Source organism: Aricia agestis, chromosome 2 (assembly GCF_905147365.1).
Source record: "Aricia agestis chromosome 2, ilAriAges1.1, whole genome shotgun sequence".
Taxonomy (NCBI): domain Eukaryota; kingdom Metazoa; phylum Arthropoda; class Insecta; order Lepidoptera; family Lycaenidae; genus Aricia; species Aricia agestis.
In genome coordinates, this window is record NC_056407.1 from 9,623,453 (window position 1) to 9,650,803 (window position 27,351).

At 34.8% G+C, this 27,351-nt stretch overlaps 1 protein-coding gene and 1 non-coding gene across 2 annotated transcripts in view; both read right to left on the reverse strand.

Annotated features, from left to right (window-relative positions):
• LOC121739060 (protein amalgam-like) overlaps nucleotides 1–20,908 on the reverse strand; it is a 116,320-nt gene extending 95,412 nt beyond the window's left edge. The window contains exon 1 of the mRNA XM_042131377.1: nucleotides 20,727–20,908. Within this exon, the coding sequence (XP_041987311.1) occupies nucleotides 20,727–20,775 (49 nt within the window). The 5' untranslated portion in view covers nucleotides 20,776–20,908. The remainder of the gene's footprint in view (nucleotides 1–20,726) is intronic.
• LOC121740166 lies at nucleotides 9,857–10,000 on the reverse strand. Its single transcript, XR_006037594.1, has one exon. It is a non-coding gene; the product is annotated as a U4 spliceosomal RNA (small nuclear RNA).
• Nucleotides 20,909–27,351: the final 6,443 nt, after the last annotated feature.

Below are 27,351 nucleotides of genomic sequence, written 5' to 3' on the forward strand. Positions count from 1 at the left end.
CCAACGTTATTTGGTCGAATATGTCAATTCAATGTTAATTGTGATCTGTCAGCTGGGTTTGACGTAACGCAACCAAACTACTTAGGTCCCCGATTTGCATCAACAATCACACCATCAGCAATAAACTTCTCTGATAGTACATTCTGCTGAGGCTGCGGAGTGGGCCGCATTTTTCTAGTATTACGACCCCTTATGAAGCATACTTCATAAATATGTCCTATGTTGCGCACATTGTGGACATATATTTTACGATCGTCTAGGCACAATAAATAACATGACACAAAACACCAAAAGAACTGTAAAAAGCACTATACTTAGTCTTAATTAAACTATTAGCATTAGCATGCACTTGCCGTGAATGAAATTTGCATATTGTGTTAACATTACGGTTGTCTCCTTAATCTATGCAAATACACAACATCAAAATATGACGTGTCTCTTAAATAAATAAATAATTAAAAAAAAAGTTTTCTCAAGGTATTGTATGAATATAACGCACCAATGTTGAAGAAAAAATTGTCTATATTTTTTAAACGACAGCAAACATGAGCAATATCATTAAAATAATAAGCTAAAGCCTTTTTGTTATTATTTATTACATTAATTTCTTCACATTTTCTATCATTCTAAAAAATAAAATATGATTTATGTGATTGGTTTCTTAGGAAATATTTTAGCGCTACGTGCTAGGACGGCGCCTACGAAGCTACGACGCGCTACGTCTCTAGTACTCGAAATGAGTATTGAGAAGGAGCTTCATATTTTCTAAGATTAAACGTTTAAGTATTTGAAGCATTATTCATTGATATTTTATTTTAATCTTTTTAAATAAAATAACTACAAAAATAAATTTACCATAATAGCTTGGGAGCTACCGTTTCATTGATACCAGGCCAGCTACGCAGGAGTAATTTTATAGTACCCAAGTGTGTGCGCAGTACACAAGAGCACTCTCTATTCCTTTACTCTCATAACCCGGTGGGACGGAAGACCGACTACGTCCGACGCATGGATCATCTTACTTGTCAGACAATCAGGTGATCAGCCTGCATTGTCCTAACCAAACTTGGAAATAACATACCATGGTACTTAAACTTTAACGAGTTTAAACAAAGAGATAAATGCTGGTTTTAAATATCTTCACGTAAATCACTACACTAAACTTAATTTATTACTGAAAAAGAATTATAAACTGTTCCTGGTGCCGTAAAGTGAAGAAATGTCACTATAATAGCACCATCAATTTCGTACTTCGAACTGAATGATCCAAACGTTTTAGGTTAATTAACTAACTGTTGATTAACACTTAATATTCCTCACTTATTTGATTATGTTTTTTAAATAAAATTTAACTAAATATATTTTCTGTTAAGGTCTTTAATAATTCAAAATATTATTAATTGTCGTGTAACTAAGAGAGTAAAATCAAAAGGCAAGAAAAATTAATAATTACTTAATACGTTTCAGACACTTAAATTACTGTGCCGGACCGTTAACAATACCGGTTTATGAAGCGATAAAATTGAAAGCATTGACAAGGTTTGCTGAAATTTAAGGGGGTGCAGTAAAAGTTGGCGACTGTCAGTCGCGACAAAATGGCGGCGGTGACGTCACAACGTTTGTGGGTCAGCTGTTCCAGAAAATTCAAGGTTGAACGTAACAAACAGATTGTTTTACCTTATTTGTGCTGAAACTCTGTGCGCTGCCAAGAATCGTTGGGATACACTAAACACGCGCGTCATTAAATAGTTTCTTATCTTCGTGAAAAAACAAATTAATCAAGCTTGAAGACTACTTAAACATAACATAAACATTAAACACGCATAAACAACATATCTGGGAAAAGTGACTTTATTAGATTTATTTCTGGTATTGTCTTTATTTTTTTTTGTTAGAAAAAAATATATTTTAAAACAGATGATTATAGTATTTAGTGTACTCTAATAGCACATTAAAGAACTGAAAGTAGCTGGAATTCAAACTTAAAATGAGACTGCGATGGAGAGCCATTAAAATTTTTTCTAAGGCTCATATTTATTTCTTGCTAGAAAATATCAATGAGTAAGTAATATAAGCTATAAAAACAGGAAATCATGAGCCTGATCTAGATTACTAATATTCCAAAATCTGGCAATGGCATCAAAATTAGCGCCGTATGCAGAGTCATCAATATCTGATATCAATTTTATTGCACAGCATCGCCCAAGGTTGCCAAGTCACAATTGGGTTGCGTTATGTAACCATGGGGTACGCCAAATAGTTCGGGATCGAGGTCAGCTCATCCCCGAGGGTGCTGGCGACGACCAGGCGCGACTTCATGGCGCCACACCGATCGATACCATGTGATCTCATTGAGTTATTGTTTAGCTTGAGACATACACCTTGGTAGGCAAATATTCTGATTATAAGATAGCATTGATCGTTGGTAAATTGGATATTTTAAAAAAATATATTATAATTAACTTTAAATATTAATAACATGTAATTTAGGCAACTTGAAAAAGATTGAATCGAACAAGGTTTCTGCCAAAAATAATTTCATGCTCCAATAAGCAATTCCAAATTATGCTGATAGGCTTTGAAACAATATTTTTCCATGGGCGAAAGGATAATGTTATCGGATAAAGAGAGGCATTTATCGAAATTTGCATGTCTATCATGTTTATGCATTGTCGATACATTTTAAATTCAACATCACGCGCTACAATATAACTATAGAACGCTTTCGGTCAGGACTAGCTAAACTGAAAACCCGTTGAGCCCTCGACGCAAATTAAATTAAACTCAACAGAAATAAACTGTAGGGCCTTCTCAGAGTGTCTACTCGAAAACATTGAGTTTTGAAAACGACGATACTCAACGCAAAAGTTGATTTGCGCAGCTCATTAGCTGGCTATAACAAACAATTGAAATAAATAAATTAAAGAAGTGTCCTAATTAAGTTTAACTTAACTTACTAAAACATTAACATTTGTCAAGTCTAAAACATAAAGAGAATTAAGGAGCACTACATACAAGAAACAATCCATACTTCCATACTTATATTGTAAATGCGAAAGTGTGTCTGTCTGTCTGTCCGTCTGCCTGTCTATCTGTCTGTCTGACTGTTACCTCTTCACGCTCAAACCGCTGAACCGATTATGCTGAAATTTGGCATGGAGATACTTTGAGTCCCGGGATAAGACATAGGATACTTTTTATCCCGGAAAATGTACGGTTCCCGCGCGCCATCATGTAGTTTAAAATATATTAATAAGAATTTCCCATGAAATATGCACATAAGCTCTAGATGTGCACATTTCATGGAAAATTCTTAAAAATAAATTGTTTCTTGTATCTAATAATATTATATCTACTGATATGACAAAGATATTATGGAATAATTAAAGTGCTTTTATCGAAAACTTTTATCGTGCGGAAAAAAGGCAGTCATAACTTTTGGAGGTTATTTATTTTGACACAGTAGGTAATAAGGTGGCAGTTATCTTCTATCTATGTGGAGCTGCTGAGCGGAACATAATAAAACCTACGTGACTCCGACTTTCATCTCAAAATGAATAGACTTTTACCACAACATAATATCTAGTACTTTTCGGTAGGTATATTATGATTGCAAAACATTTTTATCTGATTATAGGAAAATTGTTCAATTGCCTGTAGTTACTGTTTATTGTTATCAGTAATATAACGATCTGATATATTAAGACATAGTACTTCGTTTTACCGAATATTATTTGTTCAAAAATATGTTGGAACAAACATTTTTCAGAATAAAAACTATCCTGGACTGTTCATTGGACGTGTTTTCGTACTAAATTTCATCTAAATCGGTTTTGCATTAAAAACATGGGTAACAAACAGACATGCCTCATCATTTTAACTTCAAGCAATATAAATGTTAGCCTAGATAATTATGGATAAAAAGGCTGTCGATCAGCTGTTCTGTGAATTCTTTAACAACAACTTAAAGCGATCGGAAGTTTTTTAACCCGAGCTTGAAAAATTGTAATTAACCTTTTAGTAAACGAAATTCTTGCCGAGTTCAAAATATTATGAAGTTATTTAATTGTAGACGTTATTCGCAACTTTATACGCCACTAGACTTAAGAGAAAAAAAGATTCATCTTTTGTTCCTAATACAGAGTGTTTTAAATGATTATTTTTCCGACCCAAATATCGACCAATAGAATTGCACCGTTCGACGTCACGTGGTACAACCTACATGGTATTATACTGATAATTTTTTGAAAATTTTCTCTGGTAGTTGCTATATATAAAAAACAAATTCTAATTCTATTGGCCGACATTTGGGACGGAAAAATAGTCCCCCGAATACCACACGAGCTTCAAAATTATCTGGCATTTCCCTCAAGGTTCCCTGCAAACAACTTAACTTAACTTAACCTGAAAAACTTGACTCCTTCATTTGTTTGCAACGAACCTATCGGGAAATACCCGATAATTTTGAAGCTCTTGTGGTATTATAAGTGAAAAACCTGTACCTTGATAATACTAGGATGTAAGTTTCGTATTTTGTGTCAAAATAAGTAGGATAAGCGCTATCCATGTAATCACGAAACCGCTAAGCCGAAGTCATTAATTACAAGAACTTGTTTCGACGTCGATTCCAGTTTTACAGACGATTTCGGAGGGGAACGTGAACATCACTATTGACTGACTCGTAGTTTCCTCTTGTTTTGTAGCAAAATATAAACTGGTTCGTACTTCCATACTAATATTATAAATGCGAAAGTGTGTCTGTCCGTCTGTCTGCCTTTTACCTCTTCAAGATTTCTCTGGGTATGGAGATACTTTAAATCCGGTAAAAGGGCATAAGATACTTTGCATCCCGGAAAAAATGTACGGTTCCCGCGCGATAAACGAATTTTGTCCCTAACTTAGTTGCGTTCGTGATCTAGTTAAAAATAAAAGCAATATTACAGTAAAATATGTATTGTCAAATAATCAAATGTACAGAACATAACTGTATACATAGCAGGAATAAGATTGCAACGAGAACCAAACAAGAAAAACGACTACACCAAACTTTACTTAATACAGATTGTTATTAATAATAAGTATTAATAAAACAATTTCACTAAAAGGGGAACGTTGTTGCTCTACTAGACTTATTAGATAAGTTTAAACCTTTGTATGAGAGTATGTTAAACTGTAATATAAACTTAGACGTAAACTCCTAGCGATGCCGCCGCGAACTTCGTGAGGGAATAACGTTCGTCTCAACCGTTCCTGCTTTTTATTATATCTATTATATACCCGCGTTTTATTACTATTATAACCTCTTTTATGAGGTTAAATAATAAAAATATCGAATCAAATAAAATATATAGGAGACTCTCATAAAACATTTTATATTTTTCGCGTAAGTTGGTCATTTCACTCTTTCACACCAAAACACAATTGATAAAAATCTTTTGGGACTTTGACTAAAGGTACTTTTTATGTAACCTATATTATGTAGAAATTAGGGTAGATAAAAAAACCGGCCAAGTGCGTGTCGGGCCACGCGTAATATTATATAGGGTTCCGCAGTACCGCTAGTTATTGAAAAATGTATGGTCAATGAATGTACATTTATAACGTGTTTTACACTACAAACACCATCATCTCAGTTACTTTCAAAGTTTGAACGAAAAGTTCCTTTATACTTCGCCGAATACATTTTTTTTTATTTGATCGACTATTACTCAATAACTTGTGAATTAGTCTTCTTAGCCGTGATAGTTTTCCTTTTAAATTCAGCATGTTTCCTATGCCCTTGAATTTTCTCACATTTCCAGAAGCAACCAAACGGTTGCTTCTAACTTTTCCACCAGGTGTAAAAAATCGTTAGTCTAGTGTCCCCCACACTGGACTCTATTTTTTTTCCACTTTAAAACTTAATATTTTACAAATAGATACCTAAATCAGAAAATGATCTATGAATACCCATAATATTTTTAAAAAACCTATCCAACGACACCCCACACGATGGGGTGGGCGCGAAAAAATAATAATATTATGCTTTCAAGAAAATTCTACTTGGAATTCAATAGATTTTTATAAGCGGATGATATCGTGAAATAATATAAAATTTAATATAATTTCATTTCTAACTCCTGGTAAAAATTCATGTAGCGTCACCTGAAACAGGTTGCTATATTATGAAAATCCCTGGACTGATTTTATAAAGAAAAACCCATGTCTTCTGCGTACCCTATTTTTAGTATAATATCACTACTGTATATACTATCAAAATCTGTATTATTTCAAGGGCACTAAATGCAAACTATTTAGTTATAGCTAAAATATAAATCAAATTTCATAACGTAAAGTTATCATATGATCAAAATTATACGACAATCATAAACTTTCATAGAATATCGTAAAATAGATAATACTATTGTTAGTTTATATACTAGCATCGTAATGCATGCCAATGGGGAGGGACTCATAAGGTCCATAAAATTCGATTCCAATCAGTACCGTCTATGGAAAACGGTTTATTCTCTATCTCACATAAGTTTCTGATGATCATAAAAGCATCTTAGAGATGAATTTTGTGAAACTTTGTCTATTGACAAATAATTTAAATAAAACGTTATTCAATTTAAAAACTACCTGGATAAATAAATCCCTTATGGATACCGGGGAGAACGAGACCTTAGAAGTTAAACAATAATAATAAATTCATTATTGTTTAACTGATTTTAAAGTGTTGTTGAAAACAAACTTAATGTAATATTTTTAATTATTACTCTCTGATAATGATGAATCAACTCTAGACTAAATCTCTTTTTCAAACCGACTCTTTTCCGCACTATTTTTTTTTTAATTATCGGTTTTTGCTTATTAATACAATAAAAATGAATTAAAACGTACATCATTTATAGTTTGAGTAGAAGAAAAAGAAGAGCTTTGTATTTTTAACCGACTTCCAAAAACGAGGAGGTTATGTATTCGGCTGTGGATATATTTTTTTTTGTGTGATATTCGACCACTACTCCGCCGTTTGTGAACCGATTTTCAAAATTTTTGTTTTGTTATATTAGGTTTAACTCCAGTCGGTGCCAGTTCCAAAAGTTTCAAATATTCTGTCAGAGAACTAAAGATTCAGCTATCTGGTACCGACTTCAAAATGATGAAGATCGAGTACAGAAATAGTTGAGGTTTAGCCGAATTCGGAAAAAGGCACTATTAGATAGGAAAAATTATTTAGTACTTTTTAGTTCATATTATAAGGATGTTATTGTTGTTTTTACCTTGGAAGTCGGTTTTAATTTTTTGTTAAAAATAATAATTTGTGACTTTGATCAGTACGGACTCTATTGGACCTATTGGATTTCGTTGAATATCAATTGAAATTATAATAAACATTAATTTAAATGATAATCTCCTTTTAATATCCAATAACCAAAACTCTCAAAATTTTCAATTTTATGGAATATACTTTTAACGTTATATTAAATACGATTTTAATATCAATTTGTAAGTTTATTTCGGCGTAACAAGCTTAGTGCTAAAAGGTTTTTATTATCTATCCAGCTTTTTACAAAGTTTCAAATGTAAATATACATTTTTACGATAAGTTACTTGTTTTTTTTTTTTATTGTGTTGTTTTAACATGACTTTTTATGCAGTTTCGCTGCTTGTTCGCTTTGCTCTGTTTCCTATCAAACTTCAAAATAGTATTCTAAGGGTTGATTCAGACCGCAACGCGACGCGAAGATGCATTTCTAAATTAGTATGGATTTGACAGATTTCAATTGCGTCAGACCTTTTGCAAATCTGTCAAATCCATACTAATTTAGAAATGCATCTACGCGTCGCGTTGCGGTCTGAATCAACCCTAAGGCTAGCCGCACACACGCAATAATATTGTGATTGCAAGATTGACTTCAATAACTGTTCAGTATTTGGTCCCGCACACTATGCAATAGTATTGTCAATATTTCGTGGTAAAACTTGACTCAGTCACACAACAGCTTGTTTCGTGTGCATACGTTATATATGTCGTAGGATGATTTGATAAATCCGTGTTTTCGCGAAATCCCTAGAATTTTCGCGAAAATTCGATTTATCAAATCATCCTACGATGTCGTAGGATGATTTGATAAATCGAATTTTCGCGAAAATTCTAGGGATTTCGCGAAAACACGGATTTATCAAATCATCCTACGACATATACAATGGATAGGAAGAAAAAAGTTGTTGCGTTGGTTATTGCATTAATTTTAAGTAACAAAAAAGGGTATTCAAAAAGGAAACGATGGATTAAAGAGTGGATGAAAAAAAAGCCGAGTTAAACCATTTAATTCTAATTAATGAATTAAAACATACGGAAGAAAAAGTCTTTAAAAATTACATGAGAATGAGAGACAGCAGCTTCGAAAAACTATTATCTTTAGTATCACCTTACTTGAAGAAAAAAGATACACTTATGCGGAAATCACTAACACCAGAGGAAAAGTTAGCAGTTACTTCGCTTTTCTTCCATCTTGAGCAAAAACACGAGCGACCGTCAGCCTTGACAGCTGTTTCCTCAACTAGAATATTCTAGTTGAGGAAACAGCTGTCTATTGTCTGATGATAATATATTGTCAATGTTATTGACAATACCCCTGCCCCCCCCCCCCCCCCCCCCCCCCCGATATTGCCGAGGCGAAATCAGAATATCTGGAAATCCCACAATAATATTGAACAATATCACAATACGGGTAGCACACAGTCAATATTATTGCAAATATGTGCATTATAGACAATATTATTGCGTGTGTGCGGCTAGCCTTATGAAACGTTGAAGCAACGATAATATAACAATGATGATAATATATTTTTATATTTTATTAGAAAACTGATCAACTAAGAGGCAGCAGCAAATAATGCAGGTTCTGCACTAGTAGAATTGGTATGTACCTACTGATAATTGATATTGGCATCAAAATCATTTTGCTATTTAAGATTACGAACGGTGTATGAAACGTCCATTACCAAAAGGCATTCAGGCCGTTTTCGTACTGAATATGGTTCATTAAATGAGCGGGGAGAAACAGATAGAAACTAATAATGGCAAGACGGCGACATGCTGTCGTAACTGACTAACTACACAACTGACGCGTCTACCGCTCACAACTTTTATATTATGTTTTAGAAGAGATGAAACGATAAAAGTTGTTCTTCAATAAAATATGGAGGCATCAACCTCCGGCTGGCTTATACAAGGTGTAACAAAACTAAGTGATAATACTTTAGGGTGTGTACGTTAATGTACACACCCTAAAGTATTGTATGTAGTTAATATACCTAGCGGAATAGAGAAACAAAGGCCAGAGCAAGAGACATGCGTGCGAGACACTGCGTGGTAAAAAGAGACGTGTGACACATGACAGCAGCACTCTTTTTTGACGTCCATTCGGCACGTGCCGCATATTGACAATTTAATCTCATAGAAATCATGTTCAATCATGCTTGTGTAAGTGTATACGTACACATATTTTGACACACAGATGAAACCAATTTCGGTTTCATTTGACAGCTCGAGTTTGTTGCTCTATTCCGCTAGGTATATTAACTTTATGGTTCAAACCGATCACGATCAACGATGATAATATTCCTATTAGCCTTAGTAACCCGAGACCTTGTTGGCAGGTGCCCACAACCAATTGGTTCTTCAACGCATTGATAATGACGTAATTGTCCGATCAATTAGTGCTCTCCAATTACTGTGACGTGTCCGGACACACGAGACGGGGGACTTGAACCGGGCACTTGTTGAGCTTCTAAACGAAGACCTATTAATCGATAGTTTAGTATCTACTTAATTATAATACGCATTACATGTGCTTATGTCAACACATAGTACATACAATAATCTTGAATTTCTATCAAATGTGTCTATCAATTTATAGTATTAATTAGCTGGGCCCACGGGGTTTTCAACTAGCAATAATCGCACCTCGGATTAACCTCATTGGTTACGATATTGCCTCTGCGACAAGCGGTTTTTGAGGAAAAATGGATTGTGATATTTTCCCACTGTAAAAAGTAGCCTATTTTGATTCAGGGTATCAACTAACTCCATACTAATTATAACATCGCCCCAGCCATTTAGACGTGAAGAAGTGACAAACACACAAACTCACAAACTTTCGCCTTGACTCTCGACTGGATTGTTTATTTGTTCAAATCTTGTAAAACAACAAATGTAGAGAGATTACCTAATAATTGTCTGACAAGAAAGATGACTAATGGCAAGTCCTGCGCCTTTAAATGCAGACCTTTTGCCAGTCGCGATGGAAATTCGTCCCACTGTTTAACCGGAGTATAAATAACTAGCTGTTGCCCGCGACTTCGTCCGCGTGGACTTCAGTTTATAGCGCGCGATGTCAACAAAATTGGTGTCAAAAGCTTTTATAAAAAAAACCCTGGTACCCCTTAAATCAAAACAGCTGTGCAGTGTGCACATAATATTTTTTTTTAAATAAACTTATATTTTATGCCAAATTTTAAAGCTTATTTAGCCCCCCAATTACACAACCTTGCCCATAAACTATTTATCATTGATAGGTTTAAGGTTACGTCACTGTATATACTTAATATTAAGTAAAAGTATTGACTTATTAAATAACGTAAAAAATAAATAACAATCGAAAAAATCGGAACTGAAATGTATGATGATACCACCTCTTATAGAAAGATGTTGGGCAAGCGTTAGCGCGATGTAAGAGACGCACGGCGCCATCTAGTATGAATTTTTGGAACTAACTTAATTTGAACAAATTTTCGTATTTTCACCCCCTTACAACCCTTTTTCCCAGTAAAAAAGTAGCCTATGTCCTTTCTCAGGCTTTAGACTATCTGTATACAAAATTTCATTACAATCGGTTCGGTAGTTTTGGCGTGAAAGCGAGACAGACAGACAGACAGAGATACTTTCGCATTTATAATATTAGTATAGATTATATAAAGTGCTACATAGTCATTTATTACTCAGGGCAACTTTTGTACTTAGCTTTTTTTTAACGACAAAATAATGTAAGCCTAAATACATTTTTAAATAACCTTACATGGGGAATCTTTACTAATTAACATCTTATAACCGTCATCCTAGCCCCTAGGTCTTCGGCGTTACCTAGAACGTTATAACAGTCGCATTCGTAGAATTATACTTATAATTGTCATACATAAAAGTTAATATCTCGAGGGATCACATTCTTTGAGGAAGGTAAGACGTGTGTAGCATACACATGATGTTACATTAAGTATAATCTAATTTATACAAATCTCACGAGCTAACAGTTGGCAACTTCTGACACAAACAACGAAAATGTGTTCAATATTTATAATATTATATTTTTCTAATATTGTACTAGAACTTTATTATTACAAGATTCCATATTTAGCAGCCATAATATTATGAATGTAATTTTAATGTCTTCCTACAGATATAACTAATTGTGTATTGATCTATTAGTCAATCAACATTCACTTTTTTGCTACGGTAGATAATATTATGTCTGTAGCCTGTAAGTATAGATAATACAAGGTGTAACAAAACTAAATGATAACACTTTAGTATGGAAAAACTAAAACGCGCGGGCGCTTGCCCATACAAATCACTAGAAATGTTTGCTCTTTCAGCGCCTCTATTTTAACAGTGAACTCTATACAAGGGGCCCATACACACCCTAACGTATTATCACTTATTATTGTAACACTTTGTAAAAGATTAATGAATAGATAATATAGGCAGCAAATGACAGACTAGAGGTTATACTATTCATATGCTAATACATTTAGTTTTTTTATATTGTTAGTAACAATATAAAAAAAAAATATTAAGCACTAAATATACTTACATAATGATTAATGACATATAATAAGAGTACTTGTACTTTATTACACACCTACGTATTGCTGTTTTTATTGGCTTAAGTCAGGGGTTCCCAATCTTTTTCAGCCTGCGGCGCAGTTACACGTAAAATATTTTGTCACGGCGCCCTACTCTACCTAGCTATTAGAAAAAGATACATAAATAAATACCTTTAATGATTATTAAATATAGTTAGGTTAAGCAGGTAAATAGTAATAAACAAATATTGAATCATCTACCTGCTTTACATAATTAATTGGAGGATCGACTCACGTCGCGCGGCGCCCCCCTTGCCTGCGCACCAGGGCACCGCGGCGCACAGTTTGGGAACCCCTGGCTTAAGTTATTGTCTACGCTCGGTAAATGTTGTGCTTATTATGTTATAACATGTAAAGTATAATTGATATCATTCTCTAAGCCGAGTGCTGACGTCAACTGCGAAAAAGGTTTTATGGAAATGTTGTAGCCGTTTCTTTATTAAAATATATTACATAAATTAAGATGTGTCGAACTACGTTAACTGAAAAGTAGTGTTGTTAATATTTTCATCAATATAATATGTATAATTTCTGATAAAACCAAGGGTTTTTTTTTAAGTCCACATTACCTTACCTACCCCTATAGCACAGGTAGTTTAATAATTCTTACGGTACAAAATGACAATTTCAAGACGTCACGTTATTCGCCACTTTTATTACCAACTTCCAAAAAGGAGGAGGTTATACGTTCGGCTGTATGTATCTTTTTTTTTTTTGTATGTTCAACGATGACTCAGCCATTTGTGATCCGATTTTCGAAATTCTTTTTGTGTTGTATAGGGTTTAACTTGAATTTGGTACCGTGTTCACAAAAGTGGTGATCTGATGATAGGATCTTGGAGGAATCAAGGGACTCCTTGAAATTTGTATGGAAACATATAGTGATTTCAATTTTTTCTGAAGCATTCGAGGTAAATGCTACCAAAAAGTAAGACTTCGCACCAGGTTATACCCTGGATCCGAAGGTACCCAACAGAACTTTTGAATCCTTATAGATACAGGTTCGGGGATATCGGCGTTGTTCAAACAACTGAAAGCATAAGCCAAGACATCAATTTATTTGATCATCATCATAAAAATCATAATTATGCCATGGGTCATCACATTATGACCCAATTATGAATGCTTTTCGTGATATTTTGCATCGAAGCAGATGTTTTTGATGATTATTTCGCTGTTTGTGGACCGATTTTCAAAATTCTTCTGTTGTTGAATAGGATATAATCTTGATTTTGTATAATAATTACGAAAGTGGTGAGCTGATGATGGGATCTATGAGCAATCGAGGGAAATCCTTGAAATTTATTAAAAGACTCATAGTGGTTAAAATGTCGTTTCTGGTAACTTAAACATATGTTATGAATAAGAGAAACTTCATACGAGAGTGTCTCTTGGTCCAAAGGCACTGAACAGAACTCCTGAACCTTTAAAGATAAAAGTTTTAAAATTGCAGCATCGCTTAGATAACTGCAAGCATTTACCACAATTTCGCTTACAGTAACATAATGTGAATAGTTAACATTCGTAGTGGTTATTTACGCATAAAGTCTCATCTTGTAGATAACTAAAAAGAGTGAAATTATTATTTTTAACAAAAAATTAAAACCGACTTCCAAGGTAAAAACAATAATAATATGAATTAAAAAGTTTTTTTTTTCAGAAATAAGGGGGCAAACGAGCAAAAGGGTCACCTGATGGAAAGCAACTTCCGTCGCCCATGGACACTCGCAGCATCAGAAGAGCTGCAGGTGCGTTGCCGGCCTTTTAAGAGGCAATAGGGTAATAGGGGAGGGTGGGGATGGGAAGGGAAGGGAATAGGGGAGGGTAGGGAAGGGAATAGGGTAGGGGATTGGGCCTCCGGTGAACTCACTCACTCGGCGAAACACAGCGCAAGCGCTGTTTCACGCCGGTTTTCTGTGAGAACGTGGTATTTCTCCGGTCGAGCCGGCCCATTCGTGCCAAAGCATGGCTCTCCCACGTATAAATACAGTCTTCATTACTTTGAAGTCGGTACCAGTCCCAAAAGCTTCAGATATTCTGACATTGACTGAACTCACTATAAAATTAGCTAGTACCGACTTCAAATAATGAAGACTGTAGTATGTACAGAAATAGTTGAAATTTAGATGAATTCTGAAAAAGGCACTATTATAGAGTAAGAGTTATTTAATACTTTTTAGTTCATATTATTATTGTTTTTACCTTGGAAGTCGGTTTTAATTTTTTGTTAAAAATAATAATTTTATATTGCTTGATGAAAGTGCGTTTCATTTCGTTGTGAACTGACCCTAACGCTAGGTTACACAAATTATTATCAAAAAATGCACGTATCAATTATTGCCACAAAATGGTGGAATTTTCAGTTAAAATGTTTTAGAATTCCAGACGTGACAATTTGGATGCGGATTGAAATTGACGAAAATTCATATTTTCATTTTGCTACGCACACAATACCGATATTGGTTTGACTACAATTGATGACGTAAGTGGATAAAGTGGATAAGTAACATATTTTTATAACACACGGACAATAATTATAATTTTTAACCGACTTCAAAAAAAGGAGGTTATCAATTCGACGCGTATGTATGTAACTGCCCAGTTTTTGCAGTTAATCTATAACAGCTTCGGAACAAATGTGCCAAATTTCAAAAGTGTATGTTTGTATGTATTTATGTATGTATGTTTTTATGTTTGTGCACGCATATCTCCGGAACTACAAGTCCGATTTAAGTGATTGGTATTGTTCAACTTAGGGAATACTGCAAGATTCCTCAAAATCGGTTCAGTAGTTTTTGAGATAGGGAATTTTAATTCTTAATTACGTACACTTTGAAGTCAGTTTTATCTTTTTAAATAAAGTACTATTATTATTCTCACCTACTTCATCACCTGGCTGGCTATACATAAAATTCACTTTTTTTATTTCACAATATCATTTTCCCCGTCAAAGCCTCCAGTTATGCAAAAAATCGTAAATTTCCAAATTGTTAGTTTCCCAGTGCATCCACTTACGTCTATAATTCCCGCCGCACACGACATTTCACAAATTGAATTCATTTCGACACCAGCACCACTAATTGGTGACTATTGGACGCTGCGATTGTCTGTTGCTTAGTTCCATCGTCTACAGTGTACAATCAAGATCTTTGAAGCCGAAAATTCAGTCTAATATCTACAGATTTTTAAATCAGACCACAACATGACACGTAGATGCATTTCTAATTTTGTATGGATTTGACAGAATTTCAAGACGTCTCACGCAATTGAGATCTGTCAAATCAGTACAAATTTAGAAATGCATCTACGCGTCGCGTTGTAGTCCGAATTGACCCTTTTTTTTCGTTGGGGGAATGGTTTTACGCATCCTCGGGGCATGGGGAGGACCACCGAGGTATGTGGGACTCCCCGGGGCGGACGGAAGTCGCACCCGAGACTACCCACTAAAACCCCAACGATGTTCCTGCTCCTGAAGGTGGGACTACGGGAAATGCGTGATACACGACCGCAAGTCTGAATTGACCCTAACGGTCTGTTTTTTAAATTCGGTTAAAAATGCTGTACCGAGATGATTGAAACATTCCTACCTATATCAAGTTCATAATAATATTATGACTGTTGAGTGTTGACTATAATAAAAAAAATCGAATTTCATCATGCCTACCAGGTTTTTTCCTTCTAGTGGTAATAAAATATAAGTAAAGACCATTACTTATGAATAACCTCTTCAACCCTCAGGTTATTATAGCGATAGGCATTAAACGATTAAGTTGCACCACCTTTTCCTGTTTGCAGAATTACGAGCCGTGGGAGTGGTGGCCGAGCCCAGAAAGGCGTTCGGCGACCCATTTAGTACAAGGTTGTGGCTGAAACCCATTTTTTATATTTATTTGACACCTACGAATAATAAAAACTAAGGAATCGTAACTCCCATACTATTACCGTTTTTTTGGTTCCTTTTGATCTGTCATGTAACGTCAGCCTAGTACCGCTCAAGGCCACCTAAATATTGCAAATGTATTGAAATGTGTACCTAAGGTACACTTTTTTGACAAGTATTGTGGAGCATGTTTTTTGACGGAGTTACTTTTCCTTAGTTTTTATTATTCGTAGTTTGACACATTTGGTCCCCGTTGAATAATGTTGTCATTCATTCTTTATTTATGAATCGAAATAAAATCAGTATACAGGGTGTAACAAAAATAAGTGATAATATTTTAGGGTGTGTACGTGTTCCTTGTAGAGAGTTCACTGTGAAAATAGCAGCGCTGAAAGACCAACATTTTTTTTCACTTTTGTATGGGAAAACTCGTGACGCTCGGGCCCTTGCCCATACAAAAGTGAAAAAAAAATTTCGTCTTTCAGCGCTGCTACTTTCACAGTAAACTCTCTACAAGGAACACATACACCCTTTAAAATATTATCACTTATTTTTGTTACACACTGTAGAACGATAACTGTCATAAATAGGGCCGTTAGAGTCCGGGTGACATCGCAGTTCTCATACAAACGTAATACCAAGATATTTTCCCATACGAGAATATTTACCATATTAATTAAGTTATTATGCAGCTTAAGATAGTAATTACCTAGGTTCCTGTACAAAGATTCACTGCAAAATACTTATTTACATAATATGTACTTACCAAAAATATGAACGATTACAATATTTCCATACTGAATTGTAATCGTTCATATTCTTGGTATGTAAATATTTTGCAGTGAATCTTTGTACAGAAACCTAGGTAACTACTATCTTAAGCTGAATATTAACTCGAATATGGTAAATATTCTCGTATGGGAAATGATCTTGGTATTACGTTTGTATGAGAATGGCGATGGCACCCGGACTCTTAATAATGTGGGTCCAGTCACTGTCAGTAGCACTTGGCTACTCTAGGGCAACAAAAATTGTATGACGTACCCGAAGATGTCAACTAACTAAGGCTGTTTACACACGGCGCCATAGCGGCAGCGTTTTTCGCCGCCGCAGTGCGATCATGGGTACAACAAGTCTAGGATATTTGTTGAAAACTGCGGCACCGCTCGCCGCCGCCGCCGCGGATACAAGGATACAAGGATGAGTGTGCAGCGGTGCCGCTGCCGCTGCGGCGCGTATGTAAACACGCTTAAGTAATGCCTTTATTTGGATTTCGTGGAACCATTTTTGGCTCAATAACTCTGTCATGATAAGGATATTTCGATGTATTTATGTTAGTTACAAAGGAGTTTAAGCCACTGAAATTAGCAACGGGAATTTAAAGTTTGCCAAAGTACAGCTGCTACGTAAGAGCAAACACGTCAAAGTGAGTAGCAATAAGTGTGAAATTGTCCAAATGCCATGTGGATGACGGCAAAAGCTGCACTCAGTTGCCAGTATAAGTTGAACGGGCATTTCGAGGAAACTCTACCCCGAGAGGGGTCTTAGTTACAAAGCGCTGCCTTGATATGTCAACATCTCAGAAACAAACAGAGCAATGGACCATGTATCACGTGTCCACAGAATAATTCAGCGTCGGCCTACGTAAGGTACACCTTCATGGAACGCAACATGGATCCGAACAATTGCTGGACTACGTAACAATATCTTGCGCATATATAGATAGAAATAAATCTATCTATTGCGTATGAATAGAAATAAATCTGTCTATCCCATAAAGTTAATATACTTAGCGGAACAGAGAAACAAGGGCCTGAGCAAGAGAGATGTCACTATCAGTAACACTGCGTGGTAAAAAGAGACGTGTGATACAGCTCGAGATTGTTGCTCTATACCGCTAGGTATATTAACTTTATGGTCTATCCGCATAGATAGCCTATATGCAGAGGGAATTTCAAAATAATTGTCCATTATTCATAGTAATTAAAAATCTATTCGTCAGAGACCGGCTTCTCACAAATTAATAACGCCATAATATTATTTTTTCGGTAACGTTATTAAGAAGTAAATATTCATTTTTTAGGGTTCCGTACCCAAAGGGTAAAAACGGGACCCTATTACTAAGACTTCGTTGTCTGTCCGTCTGTCTGTCTGTCTGTCGCCAGGCTGTATCTCAAGAACCGCTATAGCTAGACTTCTGTTTACTATAAAATAAGGTTTTTAATGCTGAAATGTTATTTAATACATATCACGGAGAAAATCTGATTCCGAAGTAAAATAACTATTGGTAAAACAACCGTATCAGTTGATAGTTGTTCAACTATCTTTAGCTGCAAACTACTTCTGAAGTAGACTTGTACTAAGCTGAAATAAGTAACGAATCTAAAGATGTCTATTCAAGGCGAGGCTACTACGTAAACTCAATAGAACAGCCATCAAAATAACTGACGAGCATTACTAAAGCATAAGGCTTGTCACACACATTTATAACGTGGGAGAGCCATGCTTTGGCACGAATGGGCCGGCTCGACCGGAGAAATACCAAGTTCTCACAGAAAACCGGCATGAAACAGCGCTTGCGCTGTATTTCGCCGAGTGAGTGAGTCTACCGGAGGCCCAATCCCCTACCCTATTCCCTTCCCTACCCTCCCCTATTCCCTTCCCTTCCCATCCCTACCCTTGTCTATTCCCTCTTAAAAGGCCGGCAACGCAGCTGCAGCTCTTCTGATGCTGCGAGTGTCCATGGGCGACGGAAGTTGCTTTCCATCAGGTGACCCGTTTGCTCGTTTGCCCCCTTATTTCATAAAAAAAAGAGCAATTATTTTAGTTGTGTTGCTATTAAATTTTTCACGTTTCCACTTTAATGATTTTTATTGAATATTGAGCAAAAATGTTCTAGTAGGTATGTATTTCTGCCTGTTTGACCAAAAACCAATCACGCTAAAATTGCCAAAACAATTTTCATGAAATTACAGAATTTTATCATGATTAACTCAGCGGTTATACTGTATAGAGATAGGATAAAGAATAATAATATATTATGTCACGAAAAAATGCTGTTTTCACGTGATACAATAACTTTGTACGAAAAACTCGTCTAAAATATTTTATTATTTTCTAAATGTAGCCCGTTGCCATGATCTTTAGCGATTACTTTACAGTTACTTTTGTCAACTTTGAGTCCCCATAATTTCACTGTTCGATTTTATTTAATATTCACAGTTTTATACAATTTCCATTTCTATTCACCCATTCAGCAGTAAAATATTTGGTCAATATTACAGCAGCGTCATCCACGTTATTGGTGCGTAACCTCATTAGTTGAATGAACCATAATTGACACACAGACTGACCTGCCAATTAAACATACCACCAGATAATACCTATAGCGTTCCATTGCCCACACCTTGGGTTATTAGTTTATATTAATTGCCGTTAATAATACAAGGTTTTTAATTGCATATTACAAAGATACAGATTAGATAACAATATATTAGACATTCTATTATTTTACCGCTTTCTGATAAAGTTCCGAATAGGCTATTCACAACTTTTTTGACAGATTCTTCATACTTAATGTGTCAAATTAATTGGTGGATAGCTTATTTGTCACTTATCAGGAAGTGGTGAAACAGGCCCTAAAACTTTTAGATATCTGATTATTGAACATTTTAACTGGTTAATAAAATTGTTGTATAGACTTTCTAACCAATTGTTTTGTTTGTTGTCAAGTTTTATGACTAGTCAACTATTTAATAATTAATTAGTATAATACAATAATTTAGCGTTACTTATTAAAACTTTTGTGTGACAGTAAGTAATTAGAATTTAACCCACTTATAAATATTATTCAAAACACTTTTGAATTTAAATCCCATAATATGACAGCTAACTTTAAGCGAATACTTGCCTATCAGAAAAGATTTTGTGAATTATCTTTTTTTGCATTTCGAAGTGAAATTCAAAATGCGAAAAATCTCATTAAGATAGTGTCTCCTTGGAACATTAGTTTTTAGGTCTGAGCTTTATTTCCCCGCCTGAGACGTGACTACAATACTTTTAAGTGGTCATGAACGCAATAAGAACCTAATAAATCTCTTTTTCATGATTACTTGTGCGAATTAAATTCACAACTCATGTGCCCCATTTAGCAGTAATTCCTATGAAGAAATCTAAATCTGGCACATTTTTATATGAAAAAATAAGGTTTATTAAAAATGTTAAGACGATAGAGAAGACAATATGATAATGATAAACCCTGGCTTAGCTTTTTACGCAATTATTGGGCCCCTCAAATACAAAACAAAAGATCTAACTGTAAAAGGCTTATTTCTCAAATATACAGAAAAATCATGGCGTTATTTGTCATATTATTAAGAAAGAAAGAGCATAATAACGAACCCTGGGTTAACTTTTTCTTGATTAAGCAATGGGGCCCTCGAAATATACAAACGATCGTGTATGAGTCTACATGGAATCTCAATGTTACAGGAAAGTCATTTTATACTAAACATGTAACATCTCTTATATAATCATCACGGTAGATAATATAATTGCATATAATTAGGTATAGACTATAGTATAGTCCGTCAAGAAAGTGAAGAAATTAAAAAGTGGCAACATCATAGTGTCATCCCTTTTTTCTTACATTGATTTGAAAGGGATGACACTACGATGTTGCCACTTTTTAATTTCTTCACTTTCTTGACAGACTGTAAGTAAGTTTTCAAGGTATCCCCGGTAAAGTTTGTAGTGAGTCATCACAACAAAATATCGACTAATGAAGCCCTAGGCATATTCACATTTAGCAAGTTAGCCATTTTCATAGTCGCACAGATGAACTAAGTTTTAAACAATTATTGTCAGTAATTTAATAAGATAATTCTCTTTTAATTAGCTATAATAGTCTGAACTTTTATAAACACTATAAACTTACCCAAATAAAAAACGTTGACGAACAAAATGACCGAAGCCGTCCACCGCATTTTGTTTAATTACACTACAACTTCAACATAAGTTAGTCCACTACGCGATGCGAAGTTTCCGTAAGGTCGCATGCACACTGTGACAGTCGGCCCCAAATGCGCCCGTCCCACAACTGGTAGCGCCGAGCGCGGATGTCCAACCTCTGACACGCGCATGCGTTAATGACCTAAGCTGGAAGCGTTTAAATTGGCAAATAACAAACGTTATAAAATGCAATTAACATACTGGGTGATATGTGTATTCAGATCTAGAGTATAATATAGGGACAATAAAGGAACAATAAAATATAGACTGGAGTGATAAAACATCGCGCAGAAGTTGACTGTCGCGAAGGTGATTTGAAAGTCGTAAGACTTTCTTTGATTGTGGGCAAGATTACGATTTCTTAAGCTTGCTCAGCCATTTTCAACTGATTTATAGATACCTAATTTAACAAATTCAAATGTGTTTACAATTTTCTGTAGTGCCTACCCACCAAAGAATTTTCTTTGGTGGGATTGGTTTACATTTGTAAAGCGCAAATGTTTTATAAGGAACTAATATTATATGTATCAGGTATGAAGAAAAACTATTTGCAACTAAAGCAAGCATTACATTTTTTAAATTTTCAGCAGATATTAAGTTATTGTTATTTAATCTGTTTTGAAAGATTTCTCCAAAATGATACATAAGTACTTCATTAAGGAACCATAATATCCAACGATACTTCTATGTATTCCCCTTAAATCTATGTAATAATTTCTGAAGCATATAGTCTATTTAATGTGATAGATATTATTATATAGGTTGTGTCTCATACTAAGTCCTTTGCCAAGTAATTTTGGGTCACTAAGTGAGTAGTTCTCATAAGTTACACGACTTGGACGAGTTATAGCGATATCCTGCCAAATTTCTTGCTGTGTACCTAATAAACTACTGACCTACTATAACTTTATATTAGCTTATTTGCATTGAAAAAATTAGATTGATATTATAACGTGATGGTTGCGTAAGAAAAGGGACAATAATTTTAATAAGTACTTACTAAATTCACAAATCGACATCTGCATAGTAATACCTACACAAAGAGTCGTAACTCGCGATTTTTAGGACAACTTCGGTTTTTGAGGTTTTTACTAATAATTAAAATTATTCAATTTTTTACGCCATCTATTTGTTTTTTTGGCAATATGATTTTATAACATCGTAGTCGCTATTGAAATATATATATATAATGCAGTATAATATACTAGATATCACAAATCACAATACTTACTACAAGTAGTAGGTAAACAATGATTTCCACAATAAACACTTGTCCACAAATATTGTTTAATGTTTATAATATAATATATTTTCTCCCCATTTTCTCAATGGACTATTGTTATTTGTTGAAGATTTGTTAAAAGTTAGCAGGACAACCGCGTTTTTTAACATCTAATGATTTGTTTAATATCTGCAAGCTAAACAGCTAGTTTAAATTGCGTAGTGTAAAAATTTGACATATTATTATAATATGTTGTTAAATTGTAATCTCACACCAAGACTTATAATATTTGATGGTCAAAAGTTAATTAAAATATACCTACTTACACAAAATTAAACAAAATAATTATATTACATAAGAAAACGACCCTACCTGTTAAGTACAACAAAGTTATATAATATACTATATTTATTTTCATACTCGGAACTCGGATATTAATCGTAACTAAACATAACATCATAACATAAGATAACGAGCAGTATTATTTTTCCTCATATTCCCAATACGCAAATCTGTCATAAGTCATAACAAATAAGGATAGTTGATAAAACTGTATGATTTCACTTACAGATTATGATTATTGATCATTATTCATTTGTTTCTAATGTAATAAAGTAATGATATCATTAAAGATTGTATTTTTGTTAACATATTTTTGTGCAGGATCTAGATTATTCGGCTTTACAGTACCTATCTATATATTTAATACGCAAGCGAAAAACTTTGTATCCCTTTTGACGAAAAATGCGAAAACGTAGGTGAATGAAATTTTGCACAGTTATAGTTTATATGGTGAAGGAGTGCATCGAGCTAATATTGTTTTGAAATTATGCTTTTATCACACATTTTTTAACAAAATATAAAACATTACACACACTACAATACGCACACTCAAGAAGATGACAGATTTTGGGTGACAAGCCTATACATACGAGTTATACTCTTTTATTTATCGTTGAAGCCTGTTGACAACAAGGTGACAAATTGAAAATGGATTATAGTTTCTTTTTATTGAATCTTAGATACTATTATATTAGACAATACTTACACGGCCAGTCTGAGATCAGCTGAGTCCCAAATACAAGAGTTGAAAAAAAATATGATAAAGTCAATATTTATTTTACAAAATAGTATTCCAAGGTAGTAGTCCTAATTTCGTTGAAACTAAGGTCGAATTTCGACCATTGGGTGATCTCTAGTAAATTTAAAATATCGCAATATTAGCAGGTAAACCAAAAGTAGCTGATCCGACAAACGTTGTTTTGCCATATTATATAGGTACGACGTGGAATTCATTTGATTGAGCCGATGGTTTTTCATTTCAGACACGTACTCACCGCAAAGACCAACTATGTGACCCTTATAGTACCTATACACCGTGAAAGCACTAAAAGAGTTGCTTTTGACTTCTATGACAAATGCCCAAATGACGTCATGAATTTGCCTATAGAAATATTTTAAAAAATTTGTCTTTCAACTCTGCTGCTTCCACCATAGTATATGGAATTCTCTCTTTATTACGCTGTGCTTCCACAGTGAACTCAATGTATCAGACACCCTAAAGTGTTACCTATCACTTTGTTTTGTTACAGCCTGTAGAGTGTAGAACCTTACTGCAACTAGGGAGAAGAAGTCGAATAAAAAACCGGCCAAGTGCGAGTCGGACTCGCGCACCGAGGGTTCCGACAGCTTAAAGGTATTATAGACCTGAGTATTTGGTATGAATTTCAATTTAATACCTCTACGCGTTTATGAGGAAATGGGTAGTAAGTTTAAAATTATTAAAAAATATATATTATGTGATGTAACTAAAAATTTATGGTTTTCGTAATTTTTCCTTTATCTATGCTATAAGACGTTGCTTCGTACCAAATTTCAAGATTCTGAGTTCACGGGAAGCACCCTGTAGGTTTTGATTCCCTTGCAAGTGTCGAAAATTTGCGGCATAAACGGCTGTATCTTTTGATTGCGTTGGCTTAGAAGTTTGATTTTTTCACAGCTTCAAGGGACAGTAGACCTGAGTAATTGATATAAATTTCAGCTTCATACCTCCACGCGTTCCTGAGAAAAAGGGTCTTGACAGACGGACAGACGGACAACAAAGTGATCCTATAAGGGTTCCGTTTTTTCCTTTTGAGGTACGGAACCCTAAAAAGTACTCAATATCTAAAAGATCAATGACAATTGGACGTGTTGCTTTACTCACAAAACTTGCCTATCCAAATACAATGACAGGTAAAATCAAAGTATGGTCATTAACAACACCACAAAAGTTGCAATAGCTGTATATAAATAACTCGTTATCCAGCCATGTTTGTATTTCATTTGCTGCAGCCTGTCGATATATTTTCAAAACAAACATCGAAACAATCTAAGTTGTTACCGAGTATGAAGAACTTGGCGTATGCATGTATTTTCAATTCCGCGTTGACTTTATACGACCTCTGTGGCTCAGTTGCTGGCGCGTCGGTAGCGCAAGCCGGGGGTCGCGGGTTCGAAACAAAAAACAAAAAGTTTTCAATGTTCCTGGGTCTTGGATGTGTATTAAATATATGTATTATACGTGGGAGAGCCATGCTTCGGCACGAATGGGCCGGCTCGACCTGATAAATACCACGTTCTCACAGAAAACCGGCGTGAAACAGCGCTTGCGCTGTGTTTCGCCGAGTGAGTGAGTTTACCGGAGGCCCAATCCCCTACCCTATTCCCTTTCCTACCCTCCCCTATTCCCTTCCCTTCCCTACCCTCCCCTATTACCCTATTCCCTCTTAAAAGGCCGGCAACGCGCATGCAGCTCTTCTGATGCTGCGAGTGTCCATGGGCGACGGAAGTTGCTTTCCATCAGGTGACCCGTTTGCTCGTTTGCCCCCTTATTTCATTAAAAAAAAATGTATGATATAATAAAAATAATTAAATAATATATAATTCCAGACAACGGAAATATATTTAAATACTTTTAGTATTTAAATATATTTCCGTTGTCTGGAACTCACCATCCATGCCTGCCTGCCTCATCACGTTTTCAAGGGGAGGGTTAGGAGGAGGGTTACATGTTGGACGTTATGACAAGTTGTGTCCGTACACGTCTAGTTAATTTTACTTTTTAATGACGTAACGTATTAATACGATGACGTGATAAAACGGTTGTGTCATGATGTGTATAAAACAATAATATGTTTTAATGGGACGCTACGTACTCATACGTCGTATAATTTACATGTATAGACATTTACTGTGTCATCTATACTAATATTATAAATGCGAAAGTATCTCTGTCTGTCTGTCTGTCTGTCTGTCTGTCTGTCTCGCTTTCACGCCAAAACTACTGAACCGATTGCAATGAAATTTTGTACACAGTTATTCTAGAGTCTGAGAAAGGACATAGGCTACATTTTGATGTGGGAAAATATCTTATTTCCATGAAAATATCGATGAAAATTTATTCGCATTGCGCAGGCCAGCGCTCATCCCGGGGGTCCTGGGTTCGAGTCCCGCAGGCGGAACAAGTTTTCAATGTTCCTGGGTCTTGGATGTGTATTAAAATAATATTTCAAAAATCTTAAATATATTTTATGTATAATATTATAAAAAATCCAGAAATATATCGATGCAATTTAGTTCTAATACGATTCAACAGATGGCGTTTTATTTTATTTTAGTTCTAATACGATTCAACAGATGGCGTTTTATTTTTTACTTAAATATATTTTATGTATCTATACTTCTATACTAATCCATACTAATATTATAAATGCGAAAGTATCTCTGTCTGTCTGTCTGTCTCACTTTCACGCCAAAAACTAATATTATAAACGCGAAAGTATCTCTGTCTGTCTGTCTGTCTGTCTGTCTCGCTTTCACGCCAAAACTACTGAACCGATTGCAATGAAATTTTGTACACAGTTATTCTAGAGTCTGAGAAAGGACATAGGCTACATTTTGATGTGGGAAAATATCTTATTTCCATGAAAATATCGATGAAAATTACTTCGCATTGCGCGTGGCCAGCGCTCATCCCGGGGGTCCTGGGTTCGAGTCCCGCAGGCGGAACAAAAAGTTTTCAATGTTCCTGGGTCTTGGATGTGTATTCAAATAATATTTCAAAAATCTTAAATATATTTTATGTATAATATTATAAAAAATCCAGAAATATATCGACGCGATGCAATGAACATTTTAGTTCTAATACGATTCAACAGATGGCGCTTTTTTTTTTTTTACTTCGTTGGAACATAGAACTAATCATACTTATTAGTTATTATGTTTTTGTTTATAGTTTTTAATACGTTAGAATATTATGTTTAATAATATTATCACTTGCTATAATAATAATCAATCTATCTTATCTTATAGAACTCCTACTGCATTTCTAAGGAGTTCGAGTGTGTTGTGTTGGCCTATATTCCATCCAGAAAATATATCAATGCAATCAACATTTTAATTCTAATATATGAAAACAGATGGCGCTTTATTTTTTACTTCATTATTATAACAGAACTAATCATACCTACTTTATTATATACTAGCTGTTGCCCGCGACTTCGTCCGCGTGGACTTCAGTTTATAGCGCGCGATGTCAACAAAATTGGTGTCAAAAGCTTTTATAAAAAAAACCCTGGTACCCCTTAAATCAATACAGCTGTGCAGTGTGCAAACAATAAGTACTTCATTTTTGTATGTTAAACTTTTTATATTATGCCAAATTTTAAAGCTTATTTAGCCCCCCAATTACACAACTTTACCCATAAACTATTTATCTTTGATAGGTTTAGCCCCAATTTCACCAACGTCTGTTAGTGTTAACAGCTTGTTAAAATATCCTGTCTTCTCTTTCATTCATATGAACAACAAAACAGCTAACGTGATACTAATTCGAGCATTAACTTTAACAGTCGTTGGTGAAATTTGGTCTTAAGGTTACGTCACTGCCTGCACAGATAAAGTACTGAGTTATTTAATACCGTAGAATAGATATAACAATCGAAAAAAATCGAGACTTAAATGTAATATGATACCACCTCTTATAGAAAGACTTTTGAGCAAGCGTCAGCGCAATGTAGAAGACGCACGGCGCCATCTATTATGAATTTTTTGAACAAATTTACGACCCTTACAACCCTTTTTTCCAGTAAAAAAGTAGCCTATGTCCTTTCTCAGGCTTTAGACTATCAGTATACAAAATTTCATTACAATCGGTTCGGTAGTTTTGGCGTTTGGCGTGAAAGCGAGACTGACAGACAGACAGACAGACAGAGATACTTTCGCATTCATAATATTAGTACAGATTATGTGCACACTGCACAGCTTTTTTTGGGTATTTTGATTAATT